The sequence below is a fragment of the Oryctolagus cuniculus genome, chromosome 10 (genome assembly GCF_051225735.1).
Source record: "Oryctolagus cuniculus isolate XC-2025 breed Fujian yellow rabbit chromosome 10, ASM5122573v1, whole genome shotgun sequence".
NCBI classification, from domain to species: Eukaryota; Metazoa; Chordata; class Mammalia; order Lagomorpha; family Leporidae; genus Oryctolagus; species Oryctolagus cuniculus.
The window spans coordinates 42,743,915-42,759,847 of NC_142876.1; the positions used below are offsets into that span (position 1 = coordinate 42,743,915).

The window sequence follows — 15,933 nt, forward strand, 5'->3', positions numbered from 1 at the left end:
CTTCCAACAGAGGAGATGACCCTGACTCCCATTCACAACTCCACTGGCAGTGGTGTCCATGGTGACGGGTGAGTACAGCAGTAGGCACCCAAGAAGGGCAAAAAGGCCAGAGGCTCTTGAATATAATTACACTCCTCTAGCCCTGGGTCTGTGGGGCTAATTGTGAGAGCTGCTGGTAAGCAGTACCAGGAGCCCCTTGTTCCTTTCAAACGAGGCAAACAATAGCCCTGTAGGACAGATGTGTCTTGTTTTGGGACACTACTTGATTCCAAAGCTCTAATCAGCCTCCTGCTCCTTCGAAACAGGGGTTTGGGGGTTGAGGCTCCATTTCTCTGATTGTCCCCCAAACCCTAGGGTCACAGAACATTCCTTCTATGATGCAAGACTAAGAGAGCCAAGAAGACACGGAAAGTTCCCTATAGCTTAGTTTTTGCTTAGTTTTAATGAAAGTTGAGAAACACCAGCATACAAGAATCCACTTTTGATTGTCTACAATTTTAAAATGTCTGAAAAAATAGAAATCCCCAGGTCATCAATAGTTCACTTTGAATGCAGGACTCAATGAAATTTGTCATAGATGAGAGGATTTGGGGGGAAAAAGTCACATCCTGAGATTTTTATAACTAAGAAATAGTTTATTCTTAAATTTAAAAAATTTATTTTCATTTTATTTAAAAGGCAGAGAGACACACACACAGAGATGGATACTGAGAGATCTCCTATCTGCTGGTTCACCCCTTAAATGGTGCAACAGTCAGGGCTGGGCCAGGTGGAAGCAAAAAGCCCGAACTCAATCTGGGTCTCCCAGGTGGGTGGCAAGGACTCAGGCACCTGCTGCCTCTCAGGGTGAGCATTAGGAGGAAGCTGGATTGAAAAAGAGCATCTGGGACTCAGCACAGCACTTCAATACGGGAGGAGGGCATCCCAGGTGGTGACTTAATTGCTTTGCCAAATGCCCACCCTGGTTTATTAATTTTTTTAAATAAAAGTGTCCTACATTATGATTCCAGACAAAAGTATCCTAACACCTGTCTGAGTTAGTTGCTTTCAGGAATCCCACCATTTTTCTTTTCTAATATCTAGTGGTGCTGTCTCCTGTCAGAGGGCTACCTCTATGTTCCTCTCTTTAACAGGCACCCAAGCCTGCCAACTGATCAACCGGCATATCAAGTCTCCAGCGTGACTCCTCCCACAGGTACTGGTATTTAACAGGTCAGGATTTTAAGCAGAAGGGATAAGTTTCAGCAGTGGATTTCCAGAAATAGTTTGCAGAGGTGCATTCCCTCCCAGGGGTTTTTCCATGGTAAAGACCCACGAGAGAGGGCCCCAGCTGAGCACCCCATTCCCAGCACAGAAGACAATACAAAACGGCCTTACTGGGGCCGGCGCTGTGGTGGGTGCAGTGGGTTAACGCCCTGGCCTGAAGTGCCAGCATCCCATATGGGCGCTGATCTGAGACCCGGCTGCTCCTCTTCCAGTCCAGCTCTCTGCTGTGGCCCGGGATAGCAGTAAAGGATAGCCCAAGTCCTTGGGCCCCTGCACCCACATGGGAGACCCAGAGGAAGCTCCTGACTCTTAGCTTCAGATTGGCTCAGCTGGAGCTGTTGTGGTCATTTGGGGAGTGAACCATCGGATGGAAGACCTCCCTCTCTGCCTCTCCTCTCTCTGTGCCTCTTTTAAATAAATAAAATAAATCTTAAAAAAAAGTCTTACTGGAAAAAGGTGAAACAGTGCCCCAGACTGCACTCCTGTGTGCTGCACTTGATGTGGGAGGAGCATGAATCCATCACAATCCTCAACCAATTCACTTATGTGGGGGTGAAAAGCAAAGCAACATTGGCACCTAAGCCACCCCGTGGGGACAGCTGACCAGAGGGTTAGGAAATACTTTCCAGAGCCTTCTTACAAGTTAATGCCTCACAACAGATCACCTGTGGATCTTACTGAAGGTCAGATTCCTGAGACTCTCTGGAGGGGGCCAGAGATTCTGCATTTGTAAGAAAGATGCCCCCTGCTGATGCTGATGCCAGTTTTGAGGAAGGAGGACTTCAGAGAATTCTCACCTGAGATAAAGCAAAGCCTGGGCCTGAGTCACCCAGAGAAGGCAGCCCAGGCAAAAATCCAGAAAGCTGGATGCAGGAAACTTTAATATTGCTACAGTAACACTTTGCATAAACTACTGAACATGAATACAGGCAAGAAGGGCTTCACAGAGAAATAAAAGGTTTTGGTAATAGTTGCATGAGGGTGATAAGATCAGGAGTGCTTCCCTTCACACCCCTCCCCTCTCATATCTGATTCTCACTAATGAATTTATGTTTCTTAAAACAACACAAGGATGAGTGAGTTTCTCTTTTCCTGGCTGGTGGAGGAAATTCTGCCCTGGGGCGTTTTATTTAAAAATAATAGTAATATCCACCCAGACCCTTCCAATTTGCGGTTGTCTGATTGGATAAGATAAAAATTTACTTGATTCATCAGTTATGTAAGGATGTGGTTTGGATGGTTACCTTCAAAAATGTGCATTTTTCAAGGAATCGTTGAAGGAATATTTTTAAAACAAGGGGTGGAACTAAAGTTATTGAAGCACATTTTTAGAATCCATTAACAAACTTTTCCCGGGAAAGAGTACAGGAGAGATTGTGCCGAGTTCTGGCGGGGTGGGGATTCCACAGAGCAATGACTGGTTAGGAACTCACTGCTCAGGGCCCTGCAGCATGGGTTGCCCGGCTTCAGCAGAACGGAGAGTCTGCGGTTGACTCGGACATCCAGCCAGGAGCTACCTGTCAGCAAGATGGGTGCTCCAGGGTCCCATTCCCCCATGCACAGACGGAACTGTAACAATGAACATCACTTTTCCTATACTAGGCTCGTGCCAGGAAGCTGCACCCTGTAATGTCTAGTCACCTGCCAGCCCTGGCCGATGAAGCCGGTCACGACATCCTCCAGTTGTCAAAGACCTCCCAGCACATTACGTAACTTGTTCCTGACAAGAACCTCATGAGATTTTGGCCGGCTCTGCTGTCTTCAGCTGACTGGTGAGACAGCTAAGAGAGGTGCTGATGGAGGATGTTAAGTGACATCGCTAGAATCACCCAGTCAGCAACAGAACCAGTTTTAAACCTCAGGCCATTTGATGTTCCTGCTCCAGTAACAAGTTTCTTTTCATGATACAATGCTGTAAGTTCTTAAAAAGTAATTGAATAAGGGGTGTGTGTGGGGGGGCGGGCAGCACTGTGCGTAAAGCCACTGTCTGCAATGCTGGCATCCCACGTGGGCACCAGTTCATGTGCCAGCTGCTCCACTTTGGATCCAGCTCCCTGCTAATGGCCTGGGAAAAGCAGGGGAAGATGGCCCCAAGTTTGGGCTGCTGTCACCAGTGTGGGAGACCCAGATAAAGCTCTGGCTCCTGGTTCCTGGCTTTGGGCTGGCCCAGCCCTGGCCATTGCAGCCATCTAGGGAGTGAACCAGCAGATGGAAACAAGCTCTCGCTCTCTCTTTGACACTCTAATAAATCTTAAAAAATAAATAAGGTAGGCAGGCATAAAGAAGTGAGGTTTGTGAACTCACAATAATTATTTAAGTTCTTAATTACTTTCTAAAACTCAGCGTTTCTAACTGGATATCCTTTGTCTAGTTTTAGAGAAACCTAGGGATAGAAGTATATGAATGTGGGATTGGCGCATAAACATTTCTATGTAAGTTACAATATATGAAATGAAGACACAGGGCAGGGATTTGCTGGTGATCTGAGGACCAGGAAGTTCGAGCCACCTAATTTACAGGTTATGAATCAAGAACACAGAATGTTACTTAACAGACTGTCAATCATGAGTCTTATTTCACATGGGCTCATCATAAAACCATACTATAAATAGTCATGTAAAATTTTCAGATGCATTAAATGGAAATACCATGGTTGTGTATCTTGAAGATATTTGTTAAAAAAAAAAACAACTATTTCTTCTTAGATGTTAAAAGAGTATTAGGGATTACTTCAACAAGGTGTTAAAAAGACAAAATTAACGTGTGACAAAGTGAATCTTCTAGGTTAGAGCTTCTTAAACTAATATGCATGTGAATCACCTGTAAGTCCTTTGTTAGAGCCAAGATTCTGACTGAGAAAGTCTGGGGTGGAGCCTGAAATTCTGCATTTTTAGGCACTCCTAGGTGAGGCTGATGTTACAGGTCCAGACCTCACGGGTAGTAAAGCCTTGCTATAACTACCTGGAATCGCACTTTGATCAGCAACAAACTGTTGATGTGGCCAATGGACTCCTTGTGTTAGCTCCCCTGGACAAGTTACCTATTGAAGTGTCTATACTTTGATCTGTGAAATTAAAAAAGTACTATAAAATATCTTACAAATAAAAAGGTTACAAATTTTCTAGTTCTGATTTTATTTTTGATTCAAAAACATTTTTTAAAAAATTAATTCAAGAGGCAGGGAACCGAGAGACAGCTCCTACCCACCTGTTCACTTCTCACAGGCTCACAATGGCTTAAGCAGGGAGACAGAAGTCAACCTTCCTCTCCCACACAAGAGTCACCACCTCCTGCCCCAGGGTCTGCATTAGCAGGGAGCTGAAGGCTGGAAAGTCACAAGCACTCCAGTGTGGGAAGCACTCCCTGCTAGGCCAAGGCTTGCTCCTGGTTTTATTTTCCTCTTAATTAAGCAAATTAGGTAACAAACTTCAGCTAATGACCTGATTGTTTTTCTTTGGTAGGTGAAGGCAGCTCAGATATTTTCAACTATTATCACAGAAATACAACCTCAGATAAGATATTGAGTAGATCAGGAAACCTAGCCATTTGAAATTTATTATGTGATGGCCGGCACCATGGCTCAATAGGCTAATCCTCCGGGTTCTAGTCCCGGTTGGGGCGCCAGATTCTGTCCCGGTTGCCCCTCTTCCAGGCCAGCTTTCTGCTGTGGCCCGGGAGTGCAGCGGAGGATGGCCCAAGGACTTGGGCCCTGCTCCCCATGGGAGACCAGGAGAAGCATCTGGCTCCTGGCTTCGGATCAGCGCGGTGCGCTGGCCGCCCGGCCATTGGAGGGTGAACCAACGGCAAAGGAAGACCTTTCTGTCTTTCTCTCTCACTGTCCACTCTGTCAAAAAAAAAAAAAATTATGTGATAAAAGTAGAATTGCTAAATTTAGCAAAAACAAAAGGAAAACTCAGCAAAGGATGACAAAATGAAATGCCCAGTAAAATCTGAATATTGCATACAAATTTTAGTGTAAGTATATCCCATGTCATATTTACAGTCTATGGACATACACTAAAAATAAATCATTGTTTACCTGAAATTCAGCTTTAAGTGGTTTGTCTGCATTATACCTGACAATCTGTAGATAAAAATATATCCCCAAATTCTACCTTACCTCTTACCTTGAGGAGCTGAAGGATGTGCGGAGGGTGAATAACAGACCCACAGAGGGGGTGTTTAAACGTCTTGTGGACAGGGAATTGTTTTCAGGACTTGACTTGGCTGTTACCACTGTTGATGTGTGGCAGCTCCCCTGGGGGATTTGTGGACACTTGAAAAAATGATGCTAGAAGGCAAGCTGGGAATGAAAGCAACAGTCTTCTACCCACAGCTTCTGGTGGGGAAGGACGGAGGGGGCAGGAGGGAGGTTTCTCTTCCAGCTCCTCCTTTTTCACCTTATGGAGGGTGGAAGAAATCGGGAGGAAAATGGAGAAGATGGTTCCCTGGTGAGGGTTATGAAATGTTTATCTTCCTAACATCAAAATCCCTGGTGCGCTGATTGGATTTAAGAGAATCTTTGAAGAAGGAAGGAACATGCAAGGCAGTTTTACTTTCTCATCTCTTATCAGCTGCTGAAAGCTCTTTTCACAAGCTTTTGAAGAGGGTAATCTAGTCCTGCGACTTCACTTTTATCCATGACATCCTATAAGTAGTTTCAAACACTGTAACAAAACTAAAAGGCATTATTCCATTTTCTAGCTGCCTTTTCTTATTTTCCTTTCTCCTACCTAATTCCTAGGCCAACAGTCATTGCTGCTAGACTGTAAGTTAGGCTGAAAGTCTGCCTGATAGCAAAGTACTTATGAATGTCTTGTTCCTATTTAAGCAACTGACAGCAAGAGTAAATCCAATTTTCCCCTAGTTTTAAGAACTGATGGGCAGAGAACTATTAGCAATATGAGGGCATTCAAAAAGTTTGTGGGAAATGGAATTAGCAGACAAGTTCACTTTGGTGCAATAATGCAGCTTTTTCGTAATACACATTTTCCAATTTTTTAAAAATACCCTCATATATGGCGTGCATAAGTTATATTAAAATGCTTTCAGGTGAAATTAGATTATAAGGGAGGAAAGTTCATCGCACTTGGACTGGTTCTTCACTCAGGAGTTACACATTCCCCTCCTTTACCCCTAATTACTGCCTTGCTAGCACTCATGGGTTCCATTGCCTTGGGAGTTAGTGATCTACATGCCATTACTATCAACAGTCCTAGGCTGGGATTAAATGCACTTATGATTTTGTTGTTTTCAGAAATGATTCAACTGGGATTGGTGTTGTGGCATAGCGGACTTGTAACACTAGCATCTCACATGGGCGCTGGTTCCTATCCTGGCTGCTTCACTTCTTATCCAGCTCCCTGCTAATGCGCCTTGGAAAGCAGTGGAGAATGGCCCAAGTTCTTGGGCCCCTGCACCCATGTGGGAGACCCGGATGGAGCTCCCGGTTTTGGGGGCCCAGCCCCGGCCGTTGTGGCCATTTGGTGAGTAACCCAGCAGATAGAAGATCTTTCTCTCACCTCTCTCTGCATTTCTGCCTTTCAAATAAATAAATAAGTAAATAATCTCAAAACATAAAAAGGAAGAACAGAGCTGTTTCCAAAAGCAACAAGTTTCCATATTGTGCTTTCAGTGTATGAAGTGACAGTCAATGAAAATTTCTAAATCTGAGTAAGTCTTCAAATGATGCCTTCATACACTAAAATAAGGATAAAAATGTCCTCATAGATTGGAGAAAGAGAAATACCTTCCAGTAAAGAGTTAAGGCAAGTATTCACCCTGGAATTACTCTTAAGGGAGTGTTCTCACGTTTTTAGAGCTGCAGAAAGTGAATAGTTAGCATAGCACTGCTTTGCAGCTGACCACACCACTAAAATCCATGTTAGAAATGTGCTGCTTTTGTTAAATAAATGCACACACACACACACGTGTGTGTGTGTGTGTGTATACACCCCATCTTCTATCTTTAGAGATCAGTAAAGGTAAAAAAAAAAAGTTAGAATACACAGATCACCTAAAGGAATAAGAAGGCAGAACAGATTAAGGCTTTAAGGACCAGAATTCTCATTTCAAACTGGAGTACACTGAATTGGAATTAGAGGTCAGAGTTTTTCTGTAAGTATCAGTGGGCAACCATTGCACCCTGTCCAGTGTCCCAAAGCAGCTGTAGACAAGAAGTAAACAAATAATGTGACTGCATTCCAATAAAGGATTATTTTGGACACAGAAATTTGAATTTCACCTAATTTAAGTTTTCCCAAATATTTTTTCCTTTTTGGATATTTTTTCAATCATTAAAAAGCCTTAAAAAAAAAAAAAAAACAAAAAAAACTTGAGGGCCATTGCTTGCTAATCCCCAAAACAGAGGAAGCCATGGGCTTCAACTCAATACCAGCTGAATGTTACTGTGTGAAGTGTGTTAAGTTCTTTTTGAAATGTGTATTTTAGTAGATTACTTTGGCAGCAAATTCTTCAATAATTTCATTCTATAAAGCTCTGGTGTGACAAACTACTTTTTGAACACTTCTCAAATGTTGCAAGTTTGGAGTGAAAAAAAATCTGTGGAATTAATAGATTTAAAAAATGGTAGCTAGATTTGGTTTTATCCCAGATTAAGGAGAATTAAGTTCCTTCCACACTTAAGATGGTTGTGGGTGAATCATTTGAGGTGAATGCTGCAAAGAGAGCTTCCAGTACTAGAAGGTGCTTCCAGGCCGGCGCCGCGGCTCACTAGGCTAATCCTCCGCCTTGCGGCGCCGGCACACCGGGTTCTAGTCCCGGTCGGGGCGCCGGATTCTGTCCCGGTTGCCCCTCTTCCAGGCCAGCTCTCTGCTGTGGCCAGGGAGTGCAGTGGAGGATGGCCCAGGTGCTTGGGCCCTGCACCCTATGGGAGACCAGGAAAAGCACCTGGCTCCTGGCTCCTGCCATCAGATCAGCGTGGTGCGCCGGCCGCAGCGCGCCGGCCGCGGCGGCCATTGGAGGGTGAACCAATGGTAAAAGGAAGACCTTTCTCTCTGTCTCTCTCTCTCACTGTCCACTCTGCCTGTCAAAAAAAAAAAAAAAAAAAAAAAAGGTGCTTCCAGGGAGATATTCCAGCACGAGTTGCAAGGCTCCTTAGCTGAGATGTTGAACAAGGCATTTAAGCTTCTTTGGGTGGTAGCACTAACCATGAGGGGCCCTAAAACAGTTTATGCTTCTGTGACCTGGGAAAAGATTTAAAGAAGTTGTTACTCCGGTTACCTAGATAAGAAGCTAAAAGATTATTTGAAGGTAGCATGGTCCAAAGGTTATCTATTTAAGAATGAAGTCAGTGAGAACATGATGTAGTGAAAGTTTCCTCTTATTTTAAGCAGGGAAGAAATAATCAGAAATGATCTTGGGGCTGGCACTGTGGCATCGTAGGTTAAGCCTCTGCCTGTAGTGCCAGCATCTCATGTGGTGGCCTGTTTGTGTTCCAGCTGCTCCTCTTCTGATCCAGCTCTCTGCTATGGCCTGAGAAAGTAGGGAAGGATGGCCCAAGAGCTTGAGTCCCTGCACCCACATTGGAGACCCAAAGGAAGCTCCTGGCTTCAGATCAGCTCAGCCCCAGCAATTGAGGCCATTTGGGGAGTGAACCAACAGATGGAAGACCTTTCTCTGTCTACAACTCTACTTCTCAAATACAAAAATAAAATCTTAAAAAAAAAGATCTCGTCTCACAAAAGCCTCCAGGCAAGACTACATCAAAATCTGTACGATGTACTAGATGCTGGAAAAGCATTCAGTAACCCAGTGTTCAAACCTTGGCATTGCCACTTTTCACCATCACTGAACTCTTTGATTTACTGGTGCTATTTAGTGCCTGGGAATACTACCTCCTTAGTTATATTTAGGTCCTATAGGTTAATAAGAACAAAAGACTAAATAAATATGAGATCATAAGATAGGGTGGTTGTTGCTTATCCTTAAAAATATTGTAGAGCTTCTAAAATTGAGATAACACTCTTTCTACCCATGTCACCCCTTTTAGCCTATTTGTAAACATTACAGACTTGGGTACACTCCATCCTCTGACAAATACTTTGACTAAAATGTATTCCATTCTATTTTTCTAGTCCATTTTTCAATCTTTTGGTATCAGAAGTGCACATCCAGTCCCTTTTAAAGTTACACAGAGATGAGAATAGGTGTATTTACATTATTTTGATCTTTGGACATTAAAAAATTATCACCTTGAGACACACACACACATACAGACAGATCTTCTATCCCCTAATTCACTCCCCAAATGTTTGCAACACCACAAGGCTGGGTCAGCCAAGGCCAGGAGCCTAGCACTTAATTCAGGTCTCCCATGTAGGTGGAAGGGACTCAACTACTTAAGCCACCATCTACTAGGTCCTGAACCCAGGCACTTTAATGTGGGATGCGCACCTCCCAAGTAGCTTCTTAACCACTGTGCCAAATGCCTACACCCAGAAATCTTAACATTTTGGGGGGGTATCTATCAAAGAATACAACCAACTTTGCACTCTAAAATATGCTATGTAAATATATTTGTGCAGTGGGAAGATGACAATGAATGGTTTAACAACCTATTCTGAAATAACTCTCCTAGCTTATGAATTCCTTTAGGAATCCACATGGCTGGATATGTGCTTTTTCCCCCAATGGGTGGAGAGTAAAGGTGTGGCTAAATGTTAACAATGATCATTTCTGTTCAAAAAGGCATAATGTTCTGTGTGAAAATATAAGTGAACCCATGAGCTCTCATATTGGCACTTGAGAACTGTAATAGATCTTGGGTTCCTACATATCCAGGATGTCTGTCTTGGAGAATAACAAAACTGAGTGTACTCAGGATGCTTTGTTTTCTAGTGATCTCCCCCCCCCCCCCCCGATCTGAAAATCTTCAGTACCAACAAGCAGCACCTGCAAACACACAGGGTCTTACCCTCTGTGCATTGGGAGCTGCAGACATAAAGGCCCCTATGAGATCAAAGAACACCAAGCAGGAAACCATGGGTCTGGCACAAGAGGCCCAGAGAAGGTTCAATACCTGACGACATGGAGGGTTTGCTATGTGCCAGACACTGCTGATTCTTCAAGGAATTGAAGATGGGAAGAAAGTATTTAGGCAATGGTAGAGAGCATGTTAACAATAATGAAAAAGAAGAGATAAAAAATCTGAAATAGTCACAAAAAGGTTATTTACTAAACTTCCAGTGCATCTTTAAACAACTTATTTTAGACCATCCTTTGAGGATGACTTTCTTAAAAGAAACCAGGGGTTAGTAGCAATCAAAATTTCATGTAAAATGTGAGATTTAACTATCTAAATGTACCCTTGAATCCAGCTCTGAATTTATAATCACTGTTTGGCTTTTATTTTATTTGAAATTTAGGTGGTGCACATTCCTTCTGTCTACTTCACAAAACTGAAATAACCCAAACCAGCTTATACTTTCCCTAAAGTTTTTTTTTATAACACCGCCCACCAAGGAAACCACAAGATGTCGAGCTGGCTTGGAGTTTTGTCTTCCAACAGGCGACAGCATTCTAGGAAGTAGGTAGAATGGGGTACTTGACAAGGGAGCACCTTACAAGCAAACAGACCCTGATCGGATATTAGAACGTGCTTTCAGAGGAGTGGAGTGTGTGCCTCTCAATGAGCTACTCGCTGTCATTACTTCCTATTCACCAGGCTCACTTTGGAGAGCAGCCTGCTGACTCACGAGGGTGGCTGCTGGGCTTCCCTGCTGCCTGCTACACATGAGTCATCACAGCAATAAAAGTTTTTATTCGGCTCCCTTAACAACAGGGCAGAAACCAGGCATTGACAGTGAACTTGCATCTTTCCAACAGGAGCCAGAGTCCAGGCAGGGCAGGGAAAAACGATGTGGTAGGTGGCACCATCAGCGAGGCTGTCAGCTGACAGTCCCCTGGCCCAAGACCTTAGTCATCAGTGCCCCAGTTTCAGTATCTGTCCTCTCACCCACTCAAGTAGTTAAACAGGCATCTTGTCTCGCAATGCCTGCTGCTGTCGGCCACTGAACTCATCCTTTGTGCCAGTGGTTTCCAAACTTGGCTGCACAATGGAATCACCTGGAGGTTCCCCACCTCCTTAAACACAGGTGCCCAATTCTCACCCTCAAACCTTTAAATACTTTAAGATGGGATTTGGACCGGACCGCAGGAGTTTTCTAAGCTTCCCAGGTGATTTCAATGTGCAGCCAAGTTTGGGAACCAGTGCTTAGGAGAACCATTGCTTTTCCCCTGCAAGGAACTCTTACCCGGTAAAGCCTATTTAAGTTTAAACCTTCCGCTGGGCTCCCAAACCTGCCGTCAGAGAGAGCTCCTGACAAACAGCCCCAACTTTAAGTCTTTCATGAGATCGCCAGAAAATGATTGCAAACCAAGGGGTTATTTCCAGAAGACTCGATAGTAAACAAGCACTGTTTACCGACCCCCACCCCCACTCTGGGTACTTGCTACAAACTTCGCCTAGAGAAGCACCTCGAACGCTTGCTACTCTTCCAGTTACCTTTTGATCTCTGTGCTGTTTCATTCCACAGTGTCTTGTTCAGCCAAGCTGCAAGCTGTGGGTCCTCTCAGACGGGAAGCAGGCGCGGCGTCTGACTTCAGCCCAGACAGTACCGCGCGCTCCACCTCGCGCGGCTGGGAGCGACCTCGCCTCGCAGCGCGGCCCCGGGGCAGATACTGCGCTAATCAAGGAAGTTCCTCCTTATCCTTGAGCGCGGGCGGCGTGGGTTTGAACACTTAACCCTTAATTTTGCGTTGGCTGCGCTAAGATGCTGTTAGTGACCGCCTCTCGCCTAGCAGGTCCGGGCCACTTTTTCTTTTTTCTTTTTCTTTCTTTTCTTTTCTTTTTTTTTTTTTTTTTTAGAAGGGGACGGGAGCAAGTGATGGGGAAGACGACAGGTGCTGAGGCAAAGGGATGGCCTATTTCCGAATATTAAGTACTCCGCAAGCTCCCGATCCGGGGAGGGCTAACAGAAGGGGACTCAGGGTTAAGACAAAGGCGCCTCCCCACCGAGCGGCTGCAGCGGCCCTTCCCCCGAGGTGGCAGCGCTGCACTCGCCACTGCACTGGCCAAGGAGGGACCCTATCCGCAAGCCCTTTGGGGTTTGAAAGTCTGCGTTCCTAAGAGCGCTCCAGGCTCGGAAGGGAGGATCTTTCCGTGCCCACCCCTCCTCCCGGCCTTTTGTGGGATTTCTGGCCAAGGCGCAGCCTTTCTAAGGATAGAGAGCCCGAAAAATTCCTTAGCGAAGCAGGGGTGGACTGAGCAGCCCTCGTCCGGCGCGCATGGCGCTCCCTGCGGAAGAACCGCTTGGGCGCTCAGTAATTACCTGCTCCCTATCCCACTTGCCCCGCTCCCGAGTCCCAGAGAGTGAAGCTGAGAGCCACGAGGCTGATCTCCGCCAGAGGGGAACCCCGGGGGTCGACAGCAGGGCCTGGGTCCCTGGGCTACTCCGCAGCCGGCGGGCGCCAGCGCGCTGCACTTCTTGGTCTGCCCCGAAGCGCGCAGCCCCGCCAGCTCCCCCCCCTCCCCGCCCCCAGCCCAGGTGACCTCCACTCTCGAGCTTCGGGACGCCCACCTTCAACAACGCCAAGTCCCCCTGCCCTAATTGCCCCTCCTGTCCCCGCCACCCCCAGGCTGTGCACTTTGCTTCCGCCAGCGTGGCAGCCCCAACTCCCTTCCCGCTTCCCCGAGCGCGCAGCGCTGGACCCCGAGGGGGAGTCGCAGCTGCTGGGAGCGCGACGGGGTGCACACCCAGGAGCTTCGGCGCCGACCCCAGCACAACTTCTTGCTGCGCTCGGGGACCCCGGGCTCCGCTTGCATCGCGACCTGCGGGCTGCGGCGTCCCGCGGCGGGAGGAGGCGCGGCCAGCACGCCGCCTGGGAGGGGCTGAGCCTTGGCAGGGGGTGTCTGGGTGCACGGGAGCGGTACCGCTTTAAATGCACTTGACTCACCTGCTCCGGAGCTGTCGCCTCCTTTCTCGGCTGACAGCTGGGGGCTTTGTTTTCTCCACCCACCCGGCGGGCTGCGCTCCGCCCCCACCGCCGCACGTGACTCGCCGTCTGCCATCGCCGTGGCTTGGCGAGTCCACCCGAGAGAGCCTGGCCAGCACCGCCCCTTCCCTGGGGTGCGGGTGCAGGTGGGGACCCCTGCCGGGGAGAGGCCCAAGCTAGTCCGAGGGGATCCGCCCGAGGTCGCTGCTTCCCGGCCCTGGGAAGCGGGGCTGAACTGGTAACATGAAAGAAAGTGCCAATCGGTGAAATGAAGCGGGTTGTGGGCCCCACCCGAGAAGGGGCAGTCAGGCACGGCTGGCACAAGGGGCTTGGAAGAGCGACGCCACGCCCTGAACTCCGTGCCTGCGGGCTGGGGGCTTGTGCCCAAGCAGGGCGCCCTGCTGTTTACCCGGAGCGTTTATACGCATCCCTGAGGCATGATTGACAAAGAGGGGCGAACTAGTTTGCCATGAACATTATTAATTAAGCAATTCTGAGTACAACTAACAGCTTAATATTAGCAAGTTTTATGACTTGAGGCTCCAGATCTGCTTGTTGATGCTGTTGATATTTTGGCTTCCATTTGGAAACTGAAATCCAGGCATCCGGGCCAGAGGAACTAACTCCAGAAGATTATTGACGTGGGCTCTTGTCCATTTGGAACAGCACCTACTTTTAATGAAATGAATTAAGAAAACGTTCTGGCTTCCAGACGCAGCTCAGTAATCTGCTGCTTTTGGAAGTGGTCCCGACCCTTGCTGGTCAAAGTGATCGCTAGCGTTGGAGACCGTCTTCCTTCAGTTCTTGCGGAACGCACATCTGTTTATTTCCCCCAAATCGCCACTGGGGAAGAGATTACGTCTCCCCCCAGCATTCATTAAAGCAAGATCTTGGTCGTGGACTGATCCAGGCCAGTGCAGTCGGATCACCTGGGGGTCTTGTTATCATCAGATTCCCGTTGGGGCTGACCTGAGGATCTGCACTTCTAGTGAGTGGCCAGGTGAGGTGGATGCTGCCAGTAGCAAGGCCTGGAGTACCTTGCTTGGCATTGGCCAGCCTATTTTGAGGCCTGGCTGAACGTTTTTGCTTCCCAAACTATATAAAACAGAGATGAAACTAGAACCCTCTAATTTGGTTGTCTTGAAGATTAAATGAGAAAGTCCACAGAAAGCACCTCGTACAGTGCTTGGCGCACCCACCCAGGGTTCAGAAAATGTTAGCTGATAACTTTCAAGGCCATCCTTGCAGGGGCAAAGCTGGCGCCAGGTCCACCATGCCTGCAGGGGGAGCAGCTGTGAGATGGGCTCCCCCTTGCCATGAGGGAGCTGACCCCGGAATGATGAGTGCACCCCCTGGGTGCCATGCCAGAGATGCAGGATAAGTTTGTGGGATAAATGAATGACTATAATGCAGAGCAAATCACACAAGCTAAAAAAGTTCTGTTTCTACTTTAAATCTTGATAAATTGGCTCTGAGACATGGAATTAAAAAATCATTTTGCTTTTTATTACAGATACTGTCCAGCTGCCTGTCAGATGGGCCATCTATTTTCATATCTGAGAGAGTAAATGGATTGTTAAGGAGGAGCCCATTTTTATCCTCATTAAAACCTTGAATTTTAAATTTACATGAATTTATTAATGAAGCTATGATATTCTTAGCTCTGGAAATGAATGGGTACTGTCATCATAGGTTGAATCTCTTCCTTCCTTGCTCCTTTCCCTCTCTCTCTGTCTCCCAAATATGAGTGTTTCCTAAAACTTGTTTCTTGATTTTTTCCCCCCACTGTCTGCCATCTCCTAAGAAATTTTATTCATTTCCCATGTTCACCTTTGAAGTGTGCAGAGATTACTTCTGGATCCACACTCACATGCTTAGCCTGTTTCTAAATGCCATTTCTGCATTTCCAATTACTTGCTATGCATTTCATCTGAATTTCCCACTGGCTTCTAGTGTGTTCTAAATTAAACTACATCCTCCTCCCATAAAACTGATTCCTGTTTGGTGGTAAATCCAGAGGGCGATGTGTGTTGGGAAACCCTTTGTACTCATGCGGGAACCTGGCAAGAGCATGAAACACATGATATGGTGTATCCCAGCCAGCTTCCTGGTGCTTGCAGGCTGCTCTCAACCAGTGACTTCAGCCAATTCAGGTATCAAGCTGGTACTGCATATGTAGCTGTTTGCTGCTGCAGAAATGGTGCTCATTGGTGAGGCAACCTAGTGAGAGACTATCAGCCAGTTTAGTTTGGATTATGCTGCTGTGACAAATGCCACCAACATCTCAATGGCTTAAACAGCAAAAATTAATTTCCTGCATGTGCAGAACCTGCAGGGCAGCTGCCATGGTGACTCATCATTCCAGCCTGCTTTCCTGTGACATCTCTGTAAGAATCATGGTAGGAGAAGACAGTTTGGAGAATTGTGCACCCACCATTAAGTGCTTTCACCCAGAAGTGACACAGGTCACTTATCACATTTTGCTGGTCAAAGGAAGTCACATAGACATTGCCTAACTTTCAAGGAGTACTCAGAAAGAATGGGAAAGTAGGAATCTCAGTGATTATGAGTAGTGTCTTTCATGGGTATTCATCTTGCATAGGAGGGCTAGGGTTAGCATTCAACTGAAAATAGCCTAGCTACAGCAGGGGG

The 15,933-nt window shown here is 46.5% G+C and overlaps 1 protein-coding gene across 4 annotated transcripts in view; it reads right to left on the reverse strand.

Moving 5' to 3' along the window:
- Positions 1 to 13,365, reverse strand: part of MAPRE2 (microtubule associated protein RP/EB family member 2) — a 163,127-nt gene extending 149,762 nt beyond the window's left edge. For 2 of the 4 annotated variants that reach the window (XM_051852029.3, XM_051852028.3), the window contains exon 1: positions 11,792 to 13,226. In XM_051852029.3, coding sequence (XP_051707989.1) covers positions 11,792 to 11,815 — 24 coding nt within the window. In that variant the 5' untranslated portion in view covers positions 11,816 to 13,226. The other 2 variants (XM_070050305.2, XM_051852031.3) reach the window with 2 other exon arrangements.
- Positions 13,366 to 15,933: the final 2,568 nt, after the last annotated feature.